Source organism: Macadamia integrifolia, unplaced genomic scaffold (assembly GCF_013358625.1).
Source record: "Macadamia integrifolia cultivar HAES 741 unplaced genomic scaffold, SCU_Mint_v3 scaffold46, whole genome shotgun sequence".
NCBI lineage: Eukaryota > Viridiplantae > Streptophyta > Magnoliopsida > Proteales > Proteaceae > Macadamia > Macadamia integrifolia.
The window spans coordinates 497,906-515,391 of NW_024870459.1; the positions used below are offsets into that span (position 1 = coordinate 497,906).

Consider the following 17,486-nt stretch of genomic DNA (forward strand, 5'->3'; position numbering starts at 1 on the left):
ATTGAGTCTAATCAGTATGCTATAAGCAGGAAAAACATTGTGCTCTGATACCACCGTTGTCACACCCCGCACTCATAGAAATGAACCGGTGATCGAGTTAACTCCGATTAACTCATAAACCTGTAAGGATCAATAATGTAGTAACTGCTATACAACATACATCTACTAAACTAAGACAGACCTGTATTTTCAGTGGAAGACTTGTTCATAATAATACCTGTAATTGTTTCCCAAATACTTGATACCTAAATTGAGTTATAAAAGTTATAACATTTGGGCCCGAAGGCATGATATATACACAAAATATAACAATTTAAATATCAAGTCATCAAAAGGGAGTACATTAGAAGAATAAAAAAGAATCACTCTGGAGTCATTGCTACCATGCAGCATAATCCTCACACGTGCAATCAGTACCGTGCTCGAACTCAATAGGGACCTACCAGTCCTCAAAGGGAAACTCCACAATGGGGCCTAGCTCCTGATCTTCAAGCAGGTAACCTGCAAAATCACTTAAAAAGAGTTGTGTACGTGGGATGAGCTAACTAACCCAGTAAGTGGAAAGAAACACCACACGAGCAATCATAATACAAATGCACCTATATGTATACAATTCATTTTAATCCTATCACCTAAACAACATTACTAGGTCATAGGCTATGTGCTACTCACAACCATTGTGCACGTACGCCCCGAGAATGCCACGAACCCCGTGATACACCCATAGGGTTGTCAGAGAAGGCCCACCATTGGTACCGAAATTTAAATGCAAGCCGATCCCGATAAATTTAAATGATAGAAAGTAAATAGGTGACTCCACCAGAAATAAAAACAGTATGATCGGCCCTCTGAATATACCACCAAGGTTACCAACTATTCTAGCGATCAGTCGTGCGTACTTCTAATAGCTATAGGAGTTCGATAATCGCAACCCGATGCTTCCCCCCAATGGTAACCCAACATGTAAACCCCTATTGGGAAGAGTCTAGCATAAAGGAGTATATCAAATCCTAGCCGCATGCCTCTATATGAGCATAATACGATTATACGATGGCACCGTGTCCCATTCCACGAGCCACCATGCACTCGTTTCCAAGCTGGCTACGGCATCTAATCTAGTATATACATCATATCCAAATGAGATTCCTCCATCATATACATCAAAACGAAATGAATATTCAAACATAAACAAAGCATAGTATATCATGTAAATGCACATACAATGTGTGATATGGCATACGTGATATCTACTCTACACACAAGTGACATGATGACATGGCTAGACTAACACATGTTAAGTGATGCATAAACACTCTGAAATTAAATCAAAGTCCACTTCCCACTTACTTGTATAAGTACGCGATGCTTGCACCCGATACGTAGGAGATCTGATGTGTGGGTACGCGTATAACAAGTGTAACCTATCATAAACGTAATGATTGATCATTTCACTATTTTGGGGTCAAAATCATCATGATTGAACACTAAAATAGGGTTTAGAATCATAAATGGGGGTCACCCATCAAAATTGAAGTCATTCTGGGTATCCTGGCATGACAGGTGGGTATAAGTCAAAGATAGGTGGGTCTGGGAACCCGCCGGTCTCATACCCGCCGGTCATGCCAGAGGCTCAAGACTGAGCTCTGGGCACTCAGGTGGGTCAGAGGCCCAAGACAGGTGGGTCTAGGACCTACCGGTGTTACACCCCCCAGTCATAAAATGAAACTTTGCCATCATCTTTCCATCTTCTCTCCGGCTTGGGGAACTCACTTGGGGTCGATCCGAAGCCTTCGATCCCTCATCTAAGGTCCAGTCATACATCCACAACCTAGATCTAAGATTAAATCAAAAGAAAATGGGGGATTCTTACCTCTTTTCTCAAGAACACCAATGAAACCCCAATCTCACTCCTTTAGCTCAAGAACTCTTAAAAACTCTAGATCTTCACCAACACTCCTTCTAAATCCTTTAAAATCATTGTACACACCTTCCATTAGACCTTAGATTCGATTATCCAAGCAGGATTAGCAAGATTCAAGTGGGTTCTTTCCAAAAATCAAAAGAGGGTTTAAGAAGAGGGTTTTCCTAAGAATCCTTGGAATATGTTCAATACCTATCTCAAATCGAAGATCCCAGTGAGTTGATCATTAATCCAGGCTCAAAAAGCCAAGATCTAGCTTTGGTGAAACTCTATGGTCAATTCCGTTCTTCGTTCTTCTTCTTCTTCCTTTTCTCTTCTTCTTTCTCTCTCTCTCTTCTTTATTTTCCCCTACTGACCAACTATCATTACTGTGGGAGAAAGCAATAAATATCTCCCCTTTTTATACCTGGGCCCCTAAAATATCTTTTAGTCATAGGTGGGTGTCTCTCAGCTGGATATATCTCAGGTGGGTATCTCATGTGGGTATATCTCATTTGTTAGTGTTCCACTTGGGCTTCAATGGAAATAAACTCCCACAAATAATTAAATTACGTAGGTACCCATGAATACTATTACGTACCTTTACTCCTTGTATATGGCCTCGTGGTGCGTGCAAGTACAAGACTTGGGTGCACATATCACACTTGGTACCCACTCAATCTTGTCGGGCCAATCCGAGTTCAAGATCACTCTAGCTACCATATTCTATATGGTACTTGTGTTGGTTCTCTCTGGTTCAGCCCCGATATGATCAAACCAAGCCAATACGGGCAATTAGATCAGGTTTAGAAAGTAGGGTATCACATTTTAAGTTCTTACTTGACTGATTCTCAACCTTTTCTATAAAACATTTGAAGCAATCTAATACCTCGTAGCAGTGAGCAATCATATAATCGTATCATGAATAATCATCAATGAATGTGAGAAATAAGAGGTGCCATGACATGCCTTTACATTCACAGGTCCATAAATATCTAAGTGGACAAGTTCTAGTGGTTGGGTAGCTCGGACTGCATTTTCAAAAGGCTTCCAATGAGCCTAAAATGCTAAATAGGGCTCGCACACAATGAGGTAATTTTAGCGATTGAGCATAAAATATTTTCTCTAGTGATTGAGAAATAAAGTAATACCATAAGCATATGGGTCGTGTGTAGCTATGGGTCAATCACAAGGAGGTGAGCTTTATGAAAAATTCAGTTCTAACTTAGGCAGAGTGTACTAACTAATGGGGTGTAAAAAATTAAATTAAACTAAACAAACAATGGTGAAAGGTAAGAATTAACTATGGAATTAAATTCAACATGCAATAATAAAGTGAGCCTAAGATTAAGGCAAGAATGAATAATGAACTTAAAATTATGCAAGCACTAGAAAAGTGTAAAATTATGATGTGGGGAAGCACTTAGGAATTAGAATTTACCATGAGATTTAAGAACAATCTACAAACAATATAGCACTATATCACATGCTTGAATAGATTAATAGGAAATATGAATTTTCAAATCTAATATATCCCATGAGTTATCCAACACATATATAGCATTAGTAGCATTAGATTATAAGCAATACCATATTGGAAGTTGGTAATTGCGTATACAATCAATGGTATACATAATTTTAACTTTGCAATAGCGTTTTAGTTACATGGAATTAAGAAAATAGACATCAATTGCTTACAAGTTGCTCTTTATCTCATTGTTTCATCCAATCTCCAAGTTGCGAGATTTAGTTAATTATAGGGATGAGGAAAGATGAAGAATAATTAGAAGATGGATAAAACATTATATGAAATTAAGTCTGAAATTAAAAAGAGAATAAAAAGAAACACTTTATTGAATATGTACTGTAAAATCCAAGTTTAACAGCTTCAAACTTTAACTCCAATCTTTACTTACAACTCAAGAGAAAAGAAAAAAAAAAAAACTCATAAGAAAAAGCTCTCTAAAAATTTTGTTATCCTCAAGTTGTGAATTAGGTCTTATATATATATCTAAGGAGAGTGTGTTAGAAGTTGTTTAGGAAAGGGAGAGATACTTGTAAGATAAGGATAATGAGAGTTAAAAACCAAGTAGGAAAGAGAATACTTGTAAGAGAAGAAAGAGGGAAAGAAAGAAGGAATCCAAGTGGAAATATGAATGGGAAAGAGAGTGTTACGTATAGGAGAGGAGAGAGAGAGATTATAGAATTAATTTAAAAATTCTAAAATTCAACTTAAATTCCAACTTAGCCCAAAATGATTTTTCAGCTATATCTCTCGATCCTGACCACGGATTGACTTAAACTGAGAATTAAAGATGCATCATTTTAAATTACAATTGCAACGAGCCCAATATCTAATTTGTTCCAGCTAATTCTTAATCTTTCAAAATTACCATCATGCCCCTACACTTGTGCAAGTCCTCCCATGTCCAATTCTTCTTTGTTTCTCAAACTCTTGGTCAAATTTCTAATTTGAGATGAACTCATTGCCCTTGATTGCTTCAGTGAAACTTCTTCCCATCTTATCTTTGATCACATGTGAATCGATCCATGGGTAAACTGGTGTCTAGATTGCATTAAATTCTCCTATTTGGCATCTTTTATGTGCATGATCTTGTAACCTGTAAATGTGAAAAAAATCATATTATGTAGTCACTTTTATCGTTGATCTAGAATCAAAATGCTTAATTAAAACCGTCATAGATGCATACAATGTCCTGATTAGTTAGCTAACTTAGCCATCCTGTTTTGGCCTATGTGTCCCAATTTAGCATGCCATCTAATAGATTCAAAATTATCACATGTATTAATTACATAAGAAATAGATGAAGTAGAATCAATTAATTCTAATTTAAAAAATCTATCAATTAAGGACCTATGTCCAAAAATAATACCACTCAAATAAAACTTAAAGTGCAACTGTCAATATGGAAAGAATATCCTAAAAGTTGACTTATTAACTAGATTATGCTGAATATCCGGTATGTAAAGCACATCGTGAAGAAGCAAGGTGCACCCAGTACACATTTTGAGCTAATAAGTACCAATTCCTCAAACTGCCTAAGTTTCATTTCCCATGAACACGTTCCGGGATCTAGCTGGAACTTTGTGATAATCTACAAAACCCCCTCGATTTCGCGCTATATATTTTATTACTCATGTATCCACAATCCAATCAAACTGTGTATGAGCAACCAAAATATGGGTACAAACAAATGTACAGAGAGAATAGAATAAAATACCTTCTTTGGCTTAATGCAATCACGAGCGAAGTGCCCATCTTCTGCCAATTGTATTATTTGACCTTAGATAAATCTTTCTTTCCACCACGCTTGCCTCTGCTTAGAAGGCTTGCCCTCTTTTGGCAGTTGGTTTGGAGCCATACCCTGATTTCTTAGGTTGCCCTGTCTTTTGTACTTGAACTTATGTTTGCCTCCGTGGGACACTAGGGCATTTGCATAGTTTCCTCTTAACACTCCTCAAGTTCCACATATAGTGCAACGTGAGTAAAACTTTTAATGCTACCAATGTTCATGAGAACTAGCTTTATGAGGCTCCAAGAATCGAGTAGTGTTCTAATAACAGCTTGAACCTGCTGCTCGTCAGTAAGGTTGGTCCCATCATCTTTCAGTTTCTGAATCATAACTTTGACCACCCTAAAGTGTCCAGGCATAATGTGCTTAGGATCTGTCTTGTATATCTCAAACTTCAAGGTCATACCCCTTAACCTTATAGTAGATGTATCTTCGAAGTATATTTTCAGCTCGCCCTACATGGACTTAACTATGGTGTATTTCTCATAATCACTAATCAGATCATCGTGGATAGTGCTTAACATAATAAAGCATGTATTACAATCTTTTTCACACACTGATTATAGGCTTCCATATCATGATGGTGCGGACCAATAGTATCCTCAGTGGGTTTGCCTATAACAGTGGTCAAATACTCAAGGTAGTTTTGCTCATCAAGCAAATATTAAATCTTTCAATGCCACATGTCATAGTTGGGTTAGTCAGTTTATCACCTTTGGTGAGGTCTGCAATAACATGAATAGTGGCCATATCACTACACATTACGATGTATAAGGTAAACATTAGGTACACATTAAGAATTTATTCCAAAAATCCTGATTAAAATTAATGGTTCTTTACTCCACAGGGTGAGACAAAAAATTTTGCTAAGCTCATAATCAAATCTCACATGTGTGGATTAGGGACATATAACGTTAATCGATTTTCATCCAATATAAGGAGAACTAGGTATTTTATAATCCACAAAATTACGCCATACGAATGGGTGCGCATGGGTCCCTTATAGGAACCCGAGTGATACTTAAAGTGGCATTTCGAGGTAGTGTAAGTGTATGATATGCAGTGCGAGGCACTTTCCCTTTACAAGACTTCTTAAAAATTTAATTACATTGTCCCAAATAATTACAACTTTTAAAAGTCCAACTACATCAATTTACTGAGTTGGGAGCGCCGCAATTTACATCATGCACGAAAGCTACCTCTAATGCACATACATAGGAACATGCTCATTTAATAAAATACCAATTATGATTTCCACCCAAAAACAAGAATAAATAACCATAGTCGGTGGATAGAGATCGACCCTGCTTCCCAAGTAATGGAGCGAGTCAAAGTCAATAACCGCCTCAGGAGGGTTTGATTTAATACACATATACATGTTAAATACATTAGAAGAAACAGTAAGATATGTAAAATAAATCAACTAAAAACATCACCAATGCGTCATGAAATCCATCATCATAGCAATTCAATAGCATATGTCCATAATCAAGCAAACCTATTACTAAAAGTATGATAGGGTGGATCAAATAAAATGGTGCAAAATCAGATTCCGAAACCACCGGCATTGCGTCCGAAGGGTCCAAGACTCTTAACCGCAGAAGGACAAACTCTAACTCTTTATACAAAGGCGACAATTTGAATCGGAATGCAATTAAAAAAAAAAAAAATTCCAAAAGTGTTCCAAAAGAACTATTTCAGAACAGGTTTAAAGTGATTTTTCATTTTTTTAATTACATTTTGTCCATACCCATCCAATCAGATTGATCTAATCCAGTTAGATCGATCTAATCCGATCTGATCCAATTCCTCTTAGAATTTGATGGTATTAATTGATTTGACCAATCCCAATTCTTCTCAAAAATGAACAAAAGGAAAAAGAGTGTTTTTTTTTAATTGAACTTAGTCGGATTGTGTCTTGATCTGGTTCTTTCGTGGGTCTCCCACTTGGGGTAATCATAGACCTACCAGGATTAGGAACCCTAGATATCCAAATCTATATAAATAAGAGAGTTTGGCCACAACAAAGTAAGGTCTTAACCTAATCTCAAGATTCTTTTTCTCTCTCTCTCTCTCTCCTCCTCGGATAAAAACCCTCTGTTGTTCTAATCGTTTGTTTTTCCATGTTTTGCTAGGTGCAGAATGCGACACGTGGATGATGCATCACCAACGGTCAAGATGATATATGTTGGTTGAGGGTACCAAAACCGGGTTGAGGTTTGTGAACCAAACCGAGATTTGTATGACCCAACCCAACCCGTTTCCTCCTCTCTTCTTCTTGTTCACTCTCTGTTATCTCTCTCATTCCCTTAAAATCCATTTCCTCCTCTCTGCCAGAGGGATCAACTCCAGAGCTGCCAAAGGGGACGTGGTGAGGAAGGCTGGCGGGGTTGGGATGATATTGGCCAACGGCGTCTTCGATGGTGAAGGTTTGGTGGCCGACTGCCACGTGTTGCCGGCAACCGCAGTCGGGACTTCCGGGGGCGATGAGATACAAAGATACATCAGCGCGGCCAACAGTGGAACTAAGAATGGCGAGAAGGGACGGGCGACGGAGACGATCACCTTCAGGGGAACCCGTCTGGGGGTCCAGCCGGCCCCAGTGGTGGCATCGTTCTCGGCCAGAGGGCCAAACCCGGAGTCACCGGAGATACTGAAACCAGACGTGATAGCACCGGGATTGAACATACTGGCAGCTTGGCCGGAGGGGATAGGGCCGTCGGGTTTGCCGTCGGACTTAACTACCCATCGTTGACAATGGTATTCCAGCAGTTGGGCGACGGAACGGAGCAGAAGCCGCAGCAGCCAGGGCGAACGAGGATGTCGACACACTTCATTAGGACGGTGACGAACGTGGGGGAACCTAAATCGGTATATGAATTAACGGTGAAGCCTCCGAGTGGGACCACGATGACGGTGCAGCCTGAGAAGCTGGTATTCAGGAGAATGGGTCAAAAGCTGAGCTTTTTGGTGAGGGTAAAGGCCACGCCCTTCAAGCTTTCCCCTGGGAGCTCAACCATGACGAGCGGCTCACTGGCCTGGTCTGATGGAAAGTATGTAGTTACTAGCCCCGAGGAAGAAGAAGAAGAAGAAGGAGAGAGGAGGAAACGAGTTCGTCTTTGAGTCGAGAATCAGGGCCGTAAGAGTCTACCCGGAAAATGACCTTTCCTTTGGTGTCGTAAACGGCAAAACCGTCGCCGAGGAAGAAGTGAGATGTCTTGAGTACTGTTAGCTGGGTCTCCTCTTTGAAGCAGAAGCTTTCCTCAACGACAACGCCGGTGCTCATGGTTTGTTAGCTCTTTCTTCTTCTCCGCTGTTGTTCAATCCAGATCATTCAAAACCTTTTCAGGACGATAGTAGAAGAGAAAATGAAGAAGAAAAGACTTTTACAAGAGACTGAGTGCAACTTTTCGGTCTGGTTCACAAGGAGAAAACCCGGTTTTGGTAGCCTCAACCAACATATATCATCTTGACCGTTGGTGATGCATCATCCACGTGTCGCATTCTGCACCTAGCAAAACATGGAAAAACAGACGATTAGAACAACAGAGGATTTTTATCCAGAAGAGGGAGAGGGAGAGGGATGGTGAGACATTGACAGCCCTCTCCATCTTCAGTCGCTGGTATCTGCAAGTGCGTTTGGGGTTTCAGATATTAATTAGTTACATGATTACATCGTTATCGTCGCTTTCTCTTTATTGGATTGGAGATATCTGGAGATTTGATGCGAAGATCGAATGCTCGAATTCCGGCTGTCGATTCTAGAACAAAGATGGATTCTTTAATGCCCCAGTTGCGCCCCAACGCTTCTCGATCCGACATCATCTCTCGAATTTTTATAGCGAATACGAAGCGCACCAAAAGAAATCTCTGGATCTTCATCGCCCTGGCTGCAATTTTTTCTGCGTTCTGTTATCTATTCGTTGTGTCAAAGGGATCTCGTAATTCTTTGGTTCAAAAGAAGAAATTTGGCGTTGTTATAGATGGTGGAAGCACGGGTACTCGAATTCACGTGTTCAAGTTCTTGATCAACGAGAAGGGAGTTCCGGTTTACGACTTTGGAAAGGAAGGATTGTCATCGTTGAGGGTTAATCCAGGTTTATCATCATACTCGGCAGATCCTGAAAGTTCTGGTGACTCTCTGTTGGATCTTATTGAGTTCGCCAAGGGGAGAATTCCGAAGGATTATTGGGGAGATACCGAAATTAGGCTTATGGCGACGGCTGGTCTGCGTAGACTTGACGTGAATGTTCAGGAACGAATAATGGAGTCATGCAGGAGGTTTCTTAGTTCTTCAGGCTTCAAGTTTCAGAATGACTGGGCTTCTGTCATCTCAGGTTCGTTTGAATTCCCCATTTATAGGTTTTCTATATCCCAAACTTTTCGCATTTTCTTGTTATGTAAAATAACAGTAATCTGTAAAGTAAAGCAACATAGAATAGCATGCCTCTCCGCCCAATCAACTGCCAAACTATCAAATAAGACCATAATAACTTATGCCTTGACAATACTGTGTGGAAAATTATACTCTTTCCATTATCATACTATATGTTCACTGGGCTTTAACTCACTGAGGATGTGGGAGAATGATAGGCTGTGAATGGAGGCAAGTGCCTGAGTTGTTGTGTACCAGTTTATCTTAACTTAGCTGTAAATGTTGGTTCATGGTATAGTAAAAAGTGCCCAGTAAAGACACTGAAGGCTGGGGCTCCTGAGGGCTGGGAGCTCCTTGATAGGTGATGAAGCATATTCTGTGATTATATCTTTCCATTCACGTTGAAGATTATTGCACACCATCAAAGGACACATAATTAATTAAAAGGATGAACATATTGCTTCACTGGATTCACAGGTCAGTCAAGTGGCCAACTCTATAGCATATGAGTTGGTCGGTCAAGAGTGAAGTCTCCAACTCTCTCTTGTATGGTAGGCAATTGCTTTTTGTGTAGCCTGTATTCCTTTTTGCTGCCATTTGAGTTCATCCCTTGGACTTTCTATGGTCTAGGGTGCCTTTTACTCGCCTTTCTGATTCATTTATTCATAAGAAATAAAACGGGTCAGTTTCCAGAGTGACTGCTTTCTTACTCATCAGGGAATGTGGTAATTTTAAAAGAAAAAGAAAAGGATCATTATCTTGTAGCTGATGAAGTGAACCTGGGACACTTTGATGTGGTTGACTGGTTCTTGTTTCGACTCCTGATTAGTAATGTCCACTTGCCAACATTTTGGAGGTATGCTTATGATGTGGATGCAAGTCAGCTGAGTGATTTTTTGTGTCTTGGCACTCACTATAACAACACAGAGAAATAAACAAATGTAGCAATATCGTATTAGCTACTTAGAACTTTTTGTTGAAAACTCACTTTCATTATTCGGTGGATTTTGATTAATTTCATGGAGGTATGAAAATAAAAAAAGGTGATCCATAACTGTACCACTAAAATCTAAGGACCATTGATGTCTTACAAATGCTTACAAAGGGTGCTTTGCTCATTGTGATGTGCTAAATTTCGTGTTGTTTTGGTTATTGTGTCATATTTTTATTGATGCATTCTATTATATGTGGATATTTGAGCATCACGGTTCCTACTTTCCGCGGAATACATTCCCATGTATTACTATATCGAGTTTGTAACAGATCATGGTATTAAAATTCTATGAAATTTCTGAGTTTTTGCTGAAATATTTGTTTTGACAGAAACTGAAATGACATTCTAGTCGACTTATGAGGAATTATAGATTTCGGTGAAATTTCAACTCATTGTGGGGAAATTTTGAACATTGGCATATAGTTGAAATTTTGACTCATTTCATCGAAATTTAAGCTTTTTCCCCGGAGCTCCAGAATTGCTAGAAAACATCAATTTAAATGGCAAAATCCTTCATTTTTTTAGGCTGAATCAAGGCTTGGTGGTCAACTGTGGAGCATCTACTCCAAATTTGGGTGGATTTGAAGCATCATTTGGCTATGTTCTCCCAAATTTCAAAATTCCCTCCTATTGGGTAGCCTGTGATGGATTTTGAGAGATTCTTCGGGCAGAGGATGACAACCATCATATGTCATACGGTCCGAAGCCAAACTACCACTTTGGGTTTTGCCCAATCTAATTATTCGAACATGTGTAATCATGCTTAAATAGGCACTCTCTGAAGTTTCAGGGCGAATTTCTACTTTTTGGGCACTGAAATGACTATTTCTATATTTTCACCAAAAGGGACCAAATTTCGATGGGATTTTGGCCATTTCACTGAAATATTTTGGTTTTTGGCAGGACTGAAATCCAAAATTCCTAACCTTGGTGACAATGAGACCTTGTGTTCTATATACTAACTCATCCTCTCTGTGAAAATGGTAGTACCTTATAATAAGACAGGATGCAGGAAAATTTATCTTATCATCACTTAATATGAATTTAGCCTTCCATCTAAATAGCTAATGTAAGATTATATTATGGTTGTAACAGGCTCAGATGAAGGTATATATGCTTGGGTTGCTGCAAACTATGCTCTTGGCTCTCTTGGAGGTGATCCTCAGCAAACAATTGGGATAATTGAACTTGGTGGGGCATCTGCTCAGGTTTAGTTTTCCTTTCTTTTCTTTACCTTTCAATGCTTTTAGTAATTTCATGGGAATTTCAGATTGCTATGTTTGAATGCATAATAATACTACTAAATAATCTTCTTTTTCTCAGATAATATTAGCCTTTGAGTTTTATTCATTAATGGTATATGGACTCAAAGAGGGGCACTACGAAAAAATGGAAGAAAATTTTGGATTCCTTTCAATTTATCCGAGATTTTTTTACAATAATATTTGACTACCTTGTGAACCACCAGAGGAGTATTTGTATGACTCTGGATAACCTAGACCACATGTGGGAATAATGGGATTTGCTACCTTACAATTATGTCAAATGTGCACAATCTTACTAAATATAATCTAGGGTTTGTAAAAGGAAAACAAAGACAATAGAAGGGAAACAAAACGAACGAACTCTACTCTACCATACTAAGCCTTTTTCCGAAGTAAATGGGTTTGGGTTTGGTTACCTTGACCCTATTTCACCATTCAACTCTGTTGAAAGCTATATCTGTAATCAATGCAGTTTTGATGAGGGTCATTGTTCTCCATGAACACCTGTGCTACTGTGTGTTCATCTTATTGGGAGCAGTTCGGCAAGTTGTGTTTTATATGGGAAAATAAAATGGTACACCGTTTTATTTGGGTTTTAAATGTGTCTAAACTAACGGAGGTCCTGGTCGGATTATGATTAATTGGTGGTTATCAATAAAAGCAATGGGAGAGAGGGGGGGGGGGGGGAAGGCTCTGTCAAATGGCTGTTCTCTCTAACCAGCAATAGTCCTAACTCTCTTTTCCTCCATTCTTTTTCTCCTCCCGCTGTTAGTACTGGTTATCTTGTTTTGGTATTATCAATGGTTGTTTTGCTGGCTCTATTATTAGGGACAGAGCTTGCTACGTGTCCCCAACAGAGAAAAGAAAAGAGAATCTTTCTGTGAACATAGAAGCTAAAATGATGTCTCTACTATGTGACGAACTGCCTAATTCTTCTGCCCTGATAAATTTGTACCACATATATCTTTTGAGTTATGGTTTTGCATACTCTTCAAACATTCAATAGACGAAATGCAGAATTTCCATTTTAACTAGGTGAAATACTTTCTTTTCTTTTTTTTTTTTTTTTTGAATTTTTTTTTTCTCAGGTAACATTTGTTTCAAATGAGATGCTGCCTCCTGAGCTCTCACACACACTTAAATTTGGGAAGTTCAAGTACAATCTCTACAGTCACAGCTTGCTTGATTTTGGTCAGGTGATTTCCATTGCAAACTAATAAATGCTTGGTTGTGCTTGCAGTCTATTTTATTCTGAATGCCTGTAACTAGCAATGCAGTGTATTAACGTGGAAAGTACCAATTTTGGCAAAGATGAATTTGCTTCAATGAGTCAAGACGTTAAATGGTCTTCCTGACATCAATTTCTAAAATAATTTGACCTAATGTTTTCTCTAGATTTCCTCTTAGTGCGCAAATTAAGTGTTATAACCCTGGACCAGCCCATCTGGTTGAACCAGTCAACTAGGAACAGGTTACTGAATCACTTAATATTGACGGTTAAAAAAGTGGAACTAGCCCAGTTAACTGACTTTGTTTTGGCCTTTAGGATTTAGGATGAAATATTAGTTGTAACACACAGATTAACAAGGGTAGAATATAGAAGAAGAAAAGAAAAAATGACCATAAAAAGAGGTTTGTCTTGTTTGTTCTCTTCCTCTGATGGAATTTGTGTTCTCTGTGTTCGGTGGTTTGGGGGTGGTCAGAATGAGGCATTTGGAAATGTAAGAAGCCTTTGGGTGTAGGAAACTCTTTCTCTCTCAGCAGCCAGCTTTCGGCATAATAGGAGTTACTAACTCTTTTTTTTTTTCCTTGGCAGAATGCTGCATATGATTCATTAAAGGAAATGCTAACTTCAAGAAGCCATAAGTTGTGTAAGTGTCCATGCATTTTTTGAATACCCTCGAGCTTATTCATCTCATATTTCAGTAAAGAATTAGTTAATGGGTGATAATTGGATACTTAGGCTTTGTTCTTATGATAAAGCCTAGCGAGATTCAACAACCACAACAGAAATCTTAAAGAAACTAGGTAAACAGCTTGTACGACTGAGGGAGTATTATTCATCAGAGTAATTCCAATTATATGCTTTGGTATCCCACTTATATTTGTGCTGTCTTGCATTGTTCTTTGATATAATGATTTTTACTAAATTTCTCTTCATAGTGTGATGGTATATTGATTATTTCATGTTGCAGAATTCTCAGCTTTTCTTCCGAAAAAAAAAAAACCCATATTTAGAAGTTCTGTATTATTTTCCAAAATATAGATCTTATGTAGTGGGCATTATTGTGTTCATTCTGAAATTCTGTTTTCATTTACTACTTGTATGCAGCTGTAGAATTTGCTTGGAAAGGCATATCTGTAGATCCTTGTACTCCTAGTGGATATTCACATAGCATGGAGTCATGGAACCTTTCCGCTGATGCTCTAGATAGGAAGAAGGATAAATACCTCCGTCCTCTTCATGCTAAGGGAAACTTCTCAGAGTGTAGATCTGCTGCATTAATGTTATTACAGAATGGAAGAGGTTGTGAATTCCCCTGAAGTTTTCACTGTTGTAATAAACATCCATTCTTCACATTACTCAGAAAGTCTTTTTTTTTTTCCTGAGTATGCAGAGAAATGCTCCCACCAGCGTTGCAACCTTGGGTCAATCTTCATACCACCTCTTCAGGGAAAGTTTTTGGCCACTGAAAATTTCTTCTACACATCAAAGGTTCTACCATCAGTTTTCTTTTGGTTTTAATTTTCTTATATAGGCTTAAATTAAACTTATTTTGATTTATTTATTTATCAGATCTGATGTTTCCTAAAATTCCTTGTGTCCTGTCAGGATCAGTGTAGCGTTTGTGCTTCGTATGGGACTGCTTATATGATTTCTAAGTCTATATTTCTGTTTTTTCTTTTTCCCTGCTTGATAGTTCTTTGGCTTGCCCCCAAGGGCTTATCTTTCCGATCTGATGTTGGCTGGAGAAAGATTCTGTGGAGAAGATTGGTCAAAGCTGAAAAACAAGTACAATACTCTTGAGGAGGAGGATTTACAACGGTATTGCTTCTCATCAGCATATATAGTGGCCCTACTACATGACAGTCTTGGAATTGCTTTGAATGATGATAGGTATTATTTCTTATGCTCTTTACCACTTTAGCTCAGAAGGTAAGTGTGGATGATGGCTTCTCTGCAAGCATAATTCATAATATTTAAGAACTTATTTTCCTTTCTCTCTAATTCATAGACAAACATTGTGATTCTAATGCATCGATATCTAGTCAGTGTAAGCATCAACCTTTGGTACGCCAAAACGCACAAAGTCCAATGACAATGATAAGAACCTCTCAAGTTTGAGAACCAAAATAAATATTGAAAAGAGTCTTGTTGCTCATACCAATACCGTACCAAATCTATTCAGCTTGGTATTTGGTACCAGTATTCGGTTAGCTATCGGTGCAATACACCATGCCAATACCATACTGGATACCGGCTCGGTATGTATACCCCATATACCGATACTGTACCAAATTTAATTCAGTTTGGGTTGGTACTGGTAATTCGGTATGGTATCGGTTTTAGTATTTGGTACACATTGACGCCCTTAGGTTTGGGCCAAGGGCCCTACCCAATTAATCACTACCACTAGGTTGCATCAAAAGATGAATTGGGAATTTCGAGATTGGGATTTGATGGTAGAGAAGAAAATTCCAATGCTGTCAGAGTTTAACCAGCTGAGTTTCCTTTTGACCTAGAAGCTTGCATTTTCACTGGTTGCCACAGGACTTGGGGAGTGAAAGGTGGGGAAGGATTGTCAGCAGTACTTCTTATTGGCTAGTATAGAATGGAGGTTATATAACCCTGCATTGAAGCCTTCATCCATTCAACATGATTGCATCCCTTACATCTGGTTGTCTCACTTGCCACTGTAGTTGACAATTAAGATGGAGGAGTCTGATATGGGCCATTGACCCCAGTTAAAATGTCATTATTCACCTCAGGGCCTTAGTCCCCCAGCTGTTGGGTTCTAATGCTAGAAGAATCTATCCCAGAGAACATTAGTTCCCTGTTGCTATTCATAAAGTTTGCAATAGCATGCTGTCACAATTTATTTGACTATATATTTTATGAGTGCTCAGTCGTTTTGATTGGAATTACTGACTGCTGAACAGGATTAGTTTTGCAAATGAAGTTGGAGACATCCCTCTCGATTGGGCATTAGGAGCTTTCATCTTGCATAATACAGATGACTCAGATGTGGGACAAACTGGTTGGATTGCCACCATTATTGGTGAGGACTCATCCACCTTACTTTCTCTCTTTGTTGTTGCTGCTATATTGATTGTTACAGTTTGGTTCCTGTCAAAATGGAAGAAACCGCAATTGAAGACAATATACGATCTTGAGAAAGGACGTTACATTATTACACGTGTCAACAGATGAGAGCTTCTTGAGAGAGAGAGAGAAGCACCCCCATATGTGGGTTTTGTAAGTGGGGAGGAAGATAGCTAGTAGTATTGAAGCTTATTATGTTTCTTTACCCCATTTTTGATTGCCCAAAGCAACCCTCTGGAAACATCGGAATCCATGGATCAGCTTGGGTCTTGGGTTATTATGTTGTCTCATACCATAGAGATCGAGGGTTGGGGTTGTCGGTGTAAAAGAATAGATTCCCACTCTAACATCAAAAGTACATTATTGTTCCTCGAAATGCCAGTAGCAGTCTGCAGGTGGAATACAACATTCAGCTTTTTGGGGAGAGGGAGTAGGAAGGCACCAAGTGGATTCTCCCCATAGGACTGGTCACAATGGTCAATTAGGGATCCTGTTCAGCGAGTATTATGTTCCACCTTGATGGGGCTATAAACTTGTGGGAAATTTTAATGTAAAATAGATTAGTTTTGGTGAATTTATGAAGCACTATTTCATGGTTTTCGAACAATAGGAGAAGAGAACTGTGGATTATATATTAAATTTTACACTCACTTTGCCAGTTTACATTTCCTTGTCAAGAGACTCTAAGACTATTGCTTAATTTCTTACCAAAGAAAAAAAAAAAAAAAAAAAGATCATTGTTAAGTAAAATTGCATAAATTTAGGGGAAAAGAACGCGACCCAATTGTGCCCTTTACACCAGACACAGGACGTCGGATTGAGATCCTCTGTGACCAGTGAATGTGGCGGACGTTGGTGGAGGTGGCCTCGGATGTCAACACGTCTTATGGCACGTGGATGATCAGATATGAAGCCCCTCCTTCCTTTCCTGCATACAGTCTCGTGGTTTGATGTGTTGAGCTCATTGCGCAGAGGTTGCCTGGAAGTGAGATCACGGCGGATGAAGGGTAGGTTGTCGTCGCCAAATTGACTCTATCGGTGGTGGATTGAGTCTCAAATCCGTATTATGGACAATGGGGATTGAACATTGAAGAATTTGGTTATAGAAAATCATATTACCTCACAGCTCCTAATATCGTGTTTGTTGTGTACTTTAGACTTTGAGGAGACGCTTGAGGGAGCCAATGTGGGTAGAGATTTTGTTGGAAAAGTCATTATTGGAGAGGCAGAGGAGCTTGAGTTTGCAGGAGTTGGTGATGGGGAGGATGAAGTCATTGAGGCGGTTGCCGTGGAAGCGGAGGAGGAAGTGTTGGT

At 39.0% G+C, this 17,486-nt stretch overlaps 2 protein-coding genes across 3 annotated transcripts; both read left to right on the plus strand.

Moving 5' to 3' along the window:
* Positions 1 to 7,609: 7,609 nt before the first annotated feature.
* Positions 7,610 to 7,969, plus strand: LOC122068839 (subtilisin-like protease SBT1.5). Its single transcript, XM_042632756.1, has one exon. The coding sequence runs from the start codon at positions 7,610 to 7,612 to the stop codon at positions 7,967 to 7,969; it is 360 nt and encodes a 119-aa protein (XP_042488690.1).
* A 787-nt stretch (positions 7,970 to 8,756) lies between these two features.
* LOC122068820 (probable apyrase 6) lies at positions 8,757 to 16,835 on the plus strand. Of its 2 annotated transcripts, XM_042632729.1 has the most exons (9): positions 8,757 to 9,551; positions 11,679 to 11,791; positions 12,937 to 13,044; positions 13,665 to 13,719; positions 14,181 to 14,375; positions 14,467 to 14,564; positions 14,770 to 14,966; positions 16,010 to 16,128; positions 16,212 to 16,835. In XM_042632729.1, the coding sequence occupies exons 1-9, from the start codon at positions 8,939 to 8,941 to the stop codon at positions 16,241 to 16,243; spliced, it is 1,530 nt and encodes a 509-aa protein (XP_042488663.1). In that variant the 5' UTR covers positions 8,757 to 8,938; the 3' UTR covers positions 16,244 to 16,835. The 2 variants fall into 2 exon arrangements, with proteins under 2 accessions (XP_042488663.1, XP_042488662.1); XM_042632728.1 differs by having other exon boundaries at positions 8,758 to 9,551; positions 16,010 to 16,835.
* The last annotated feature ends 651 nt before the right edge of the window (positions 16,836 to 17,486 follow it).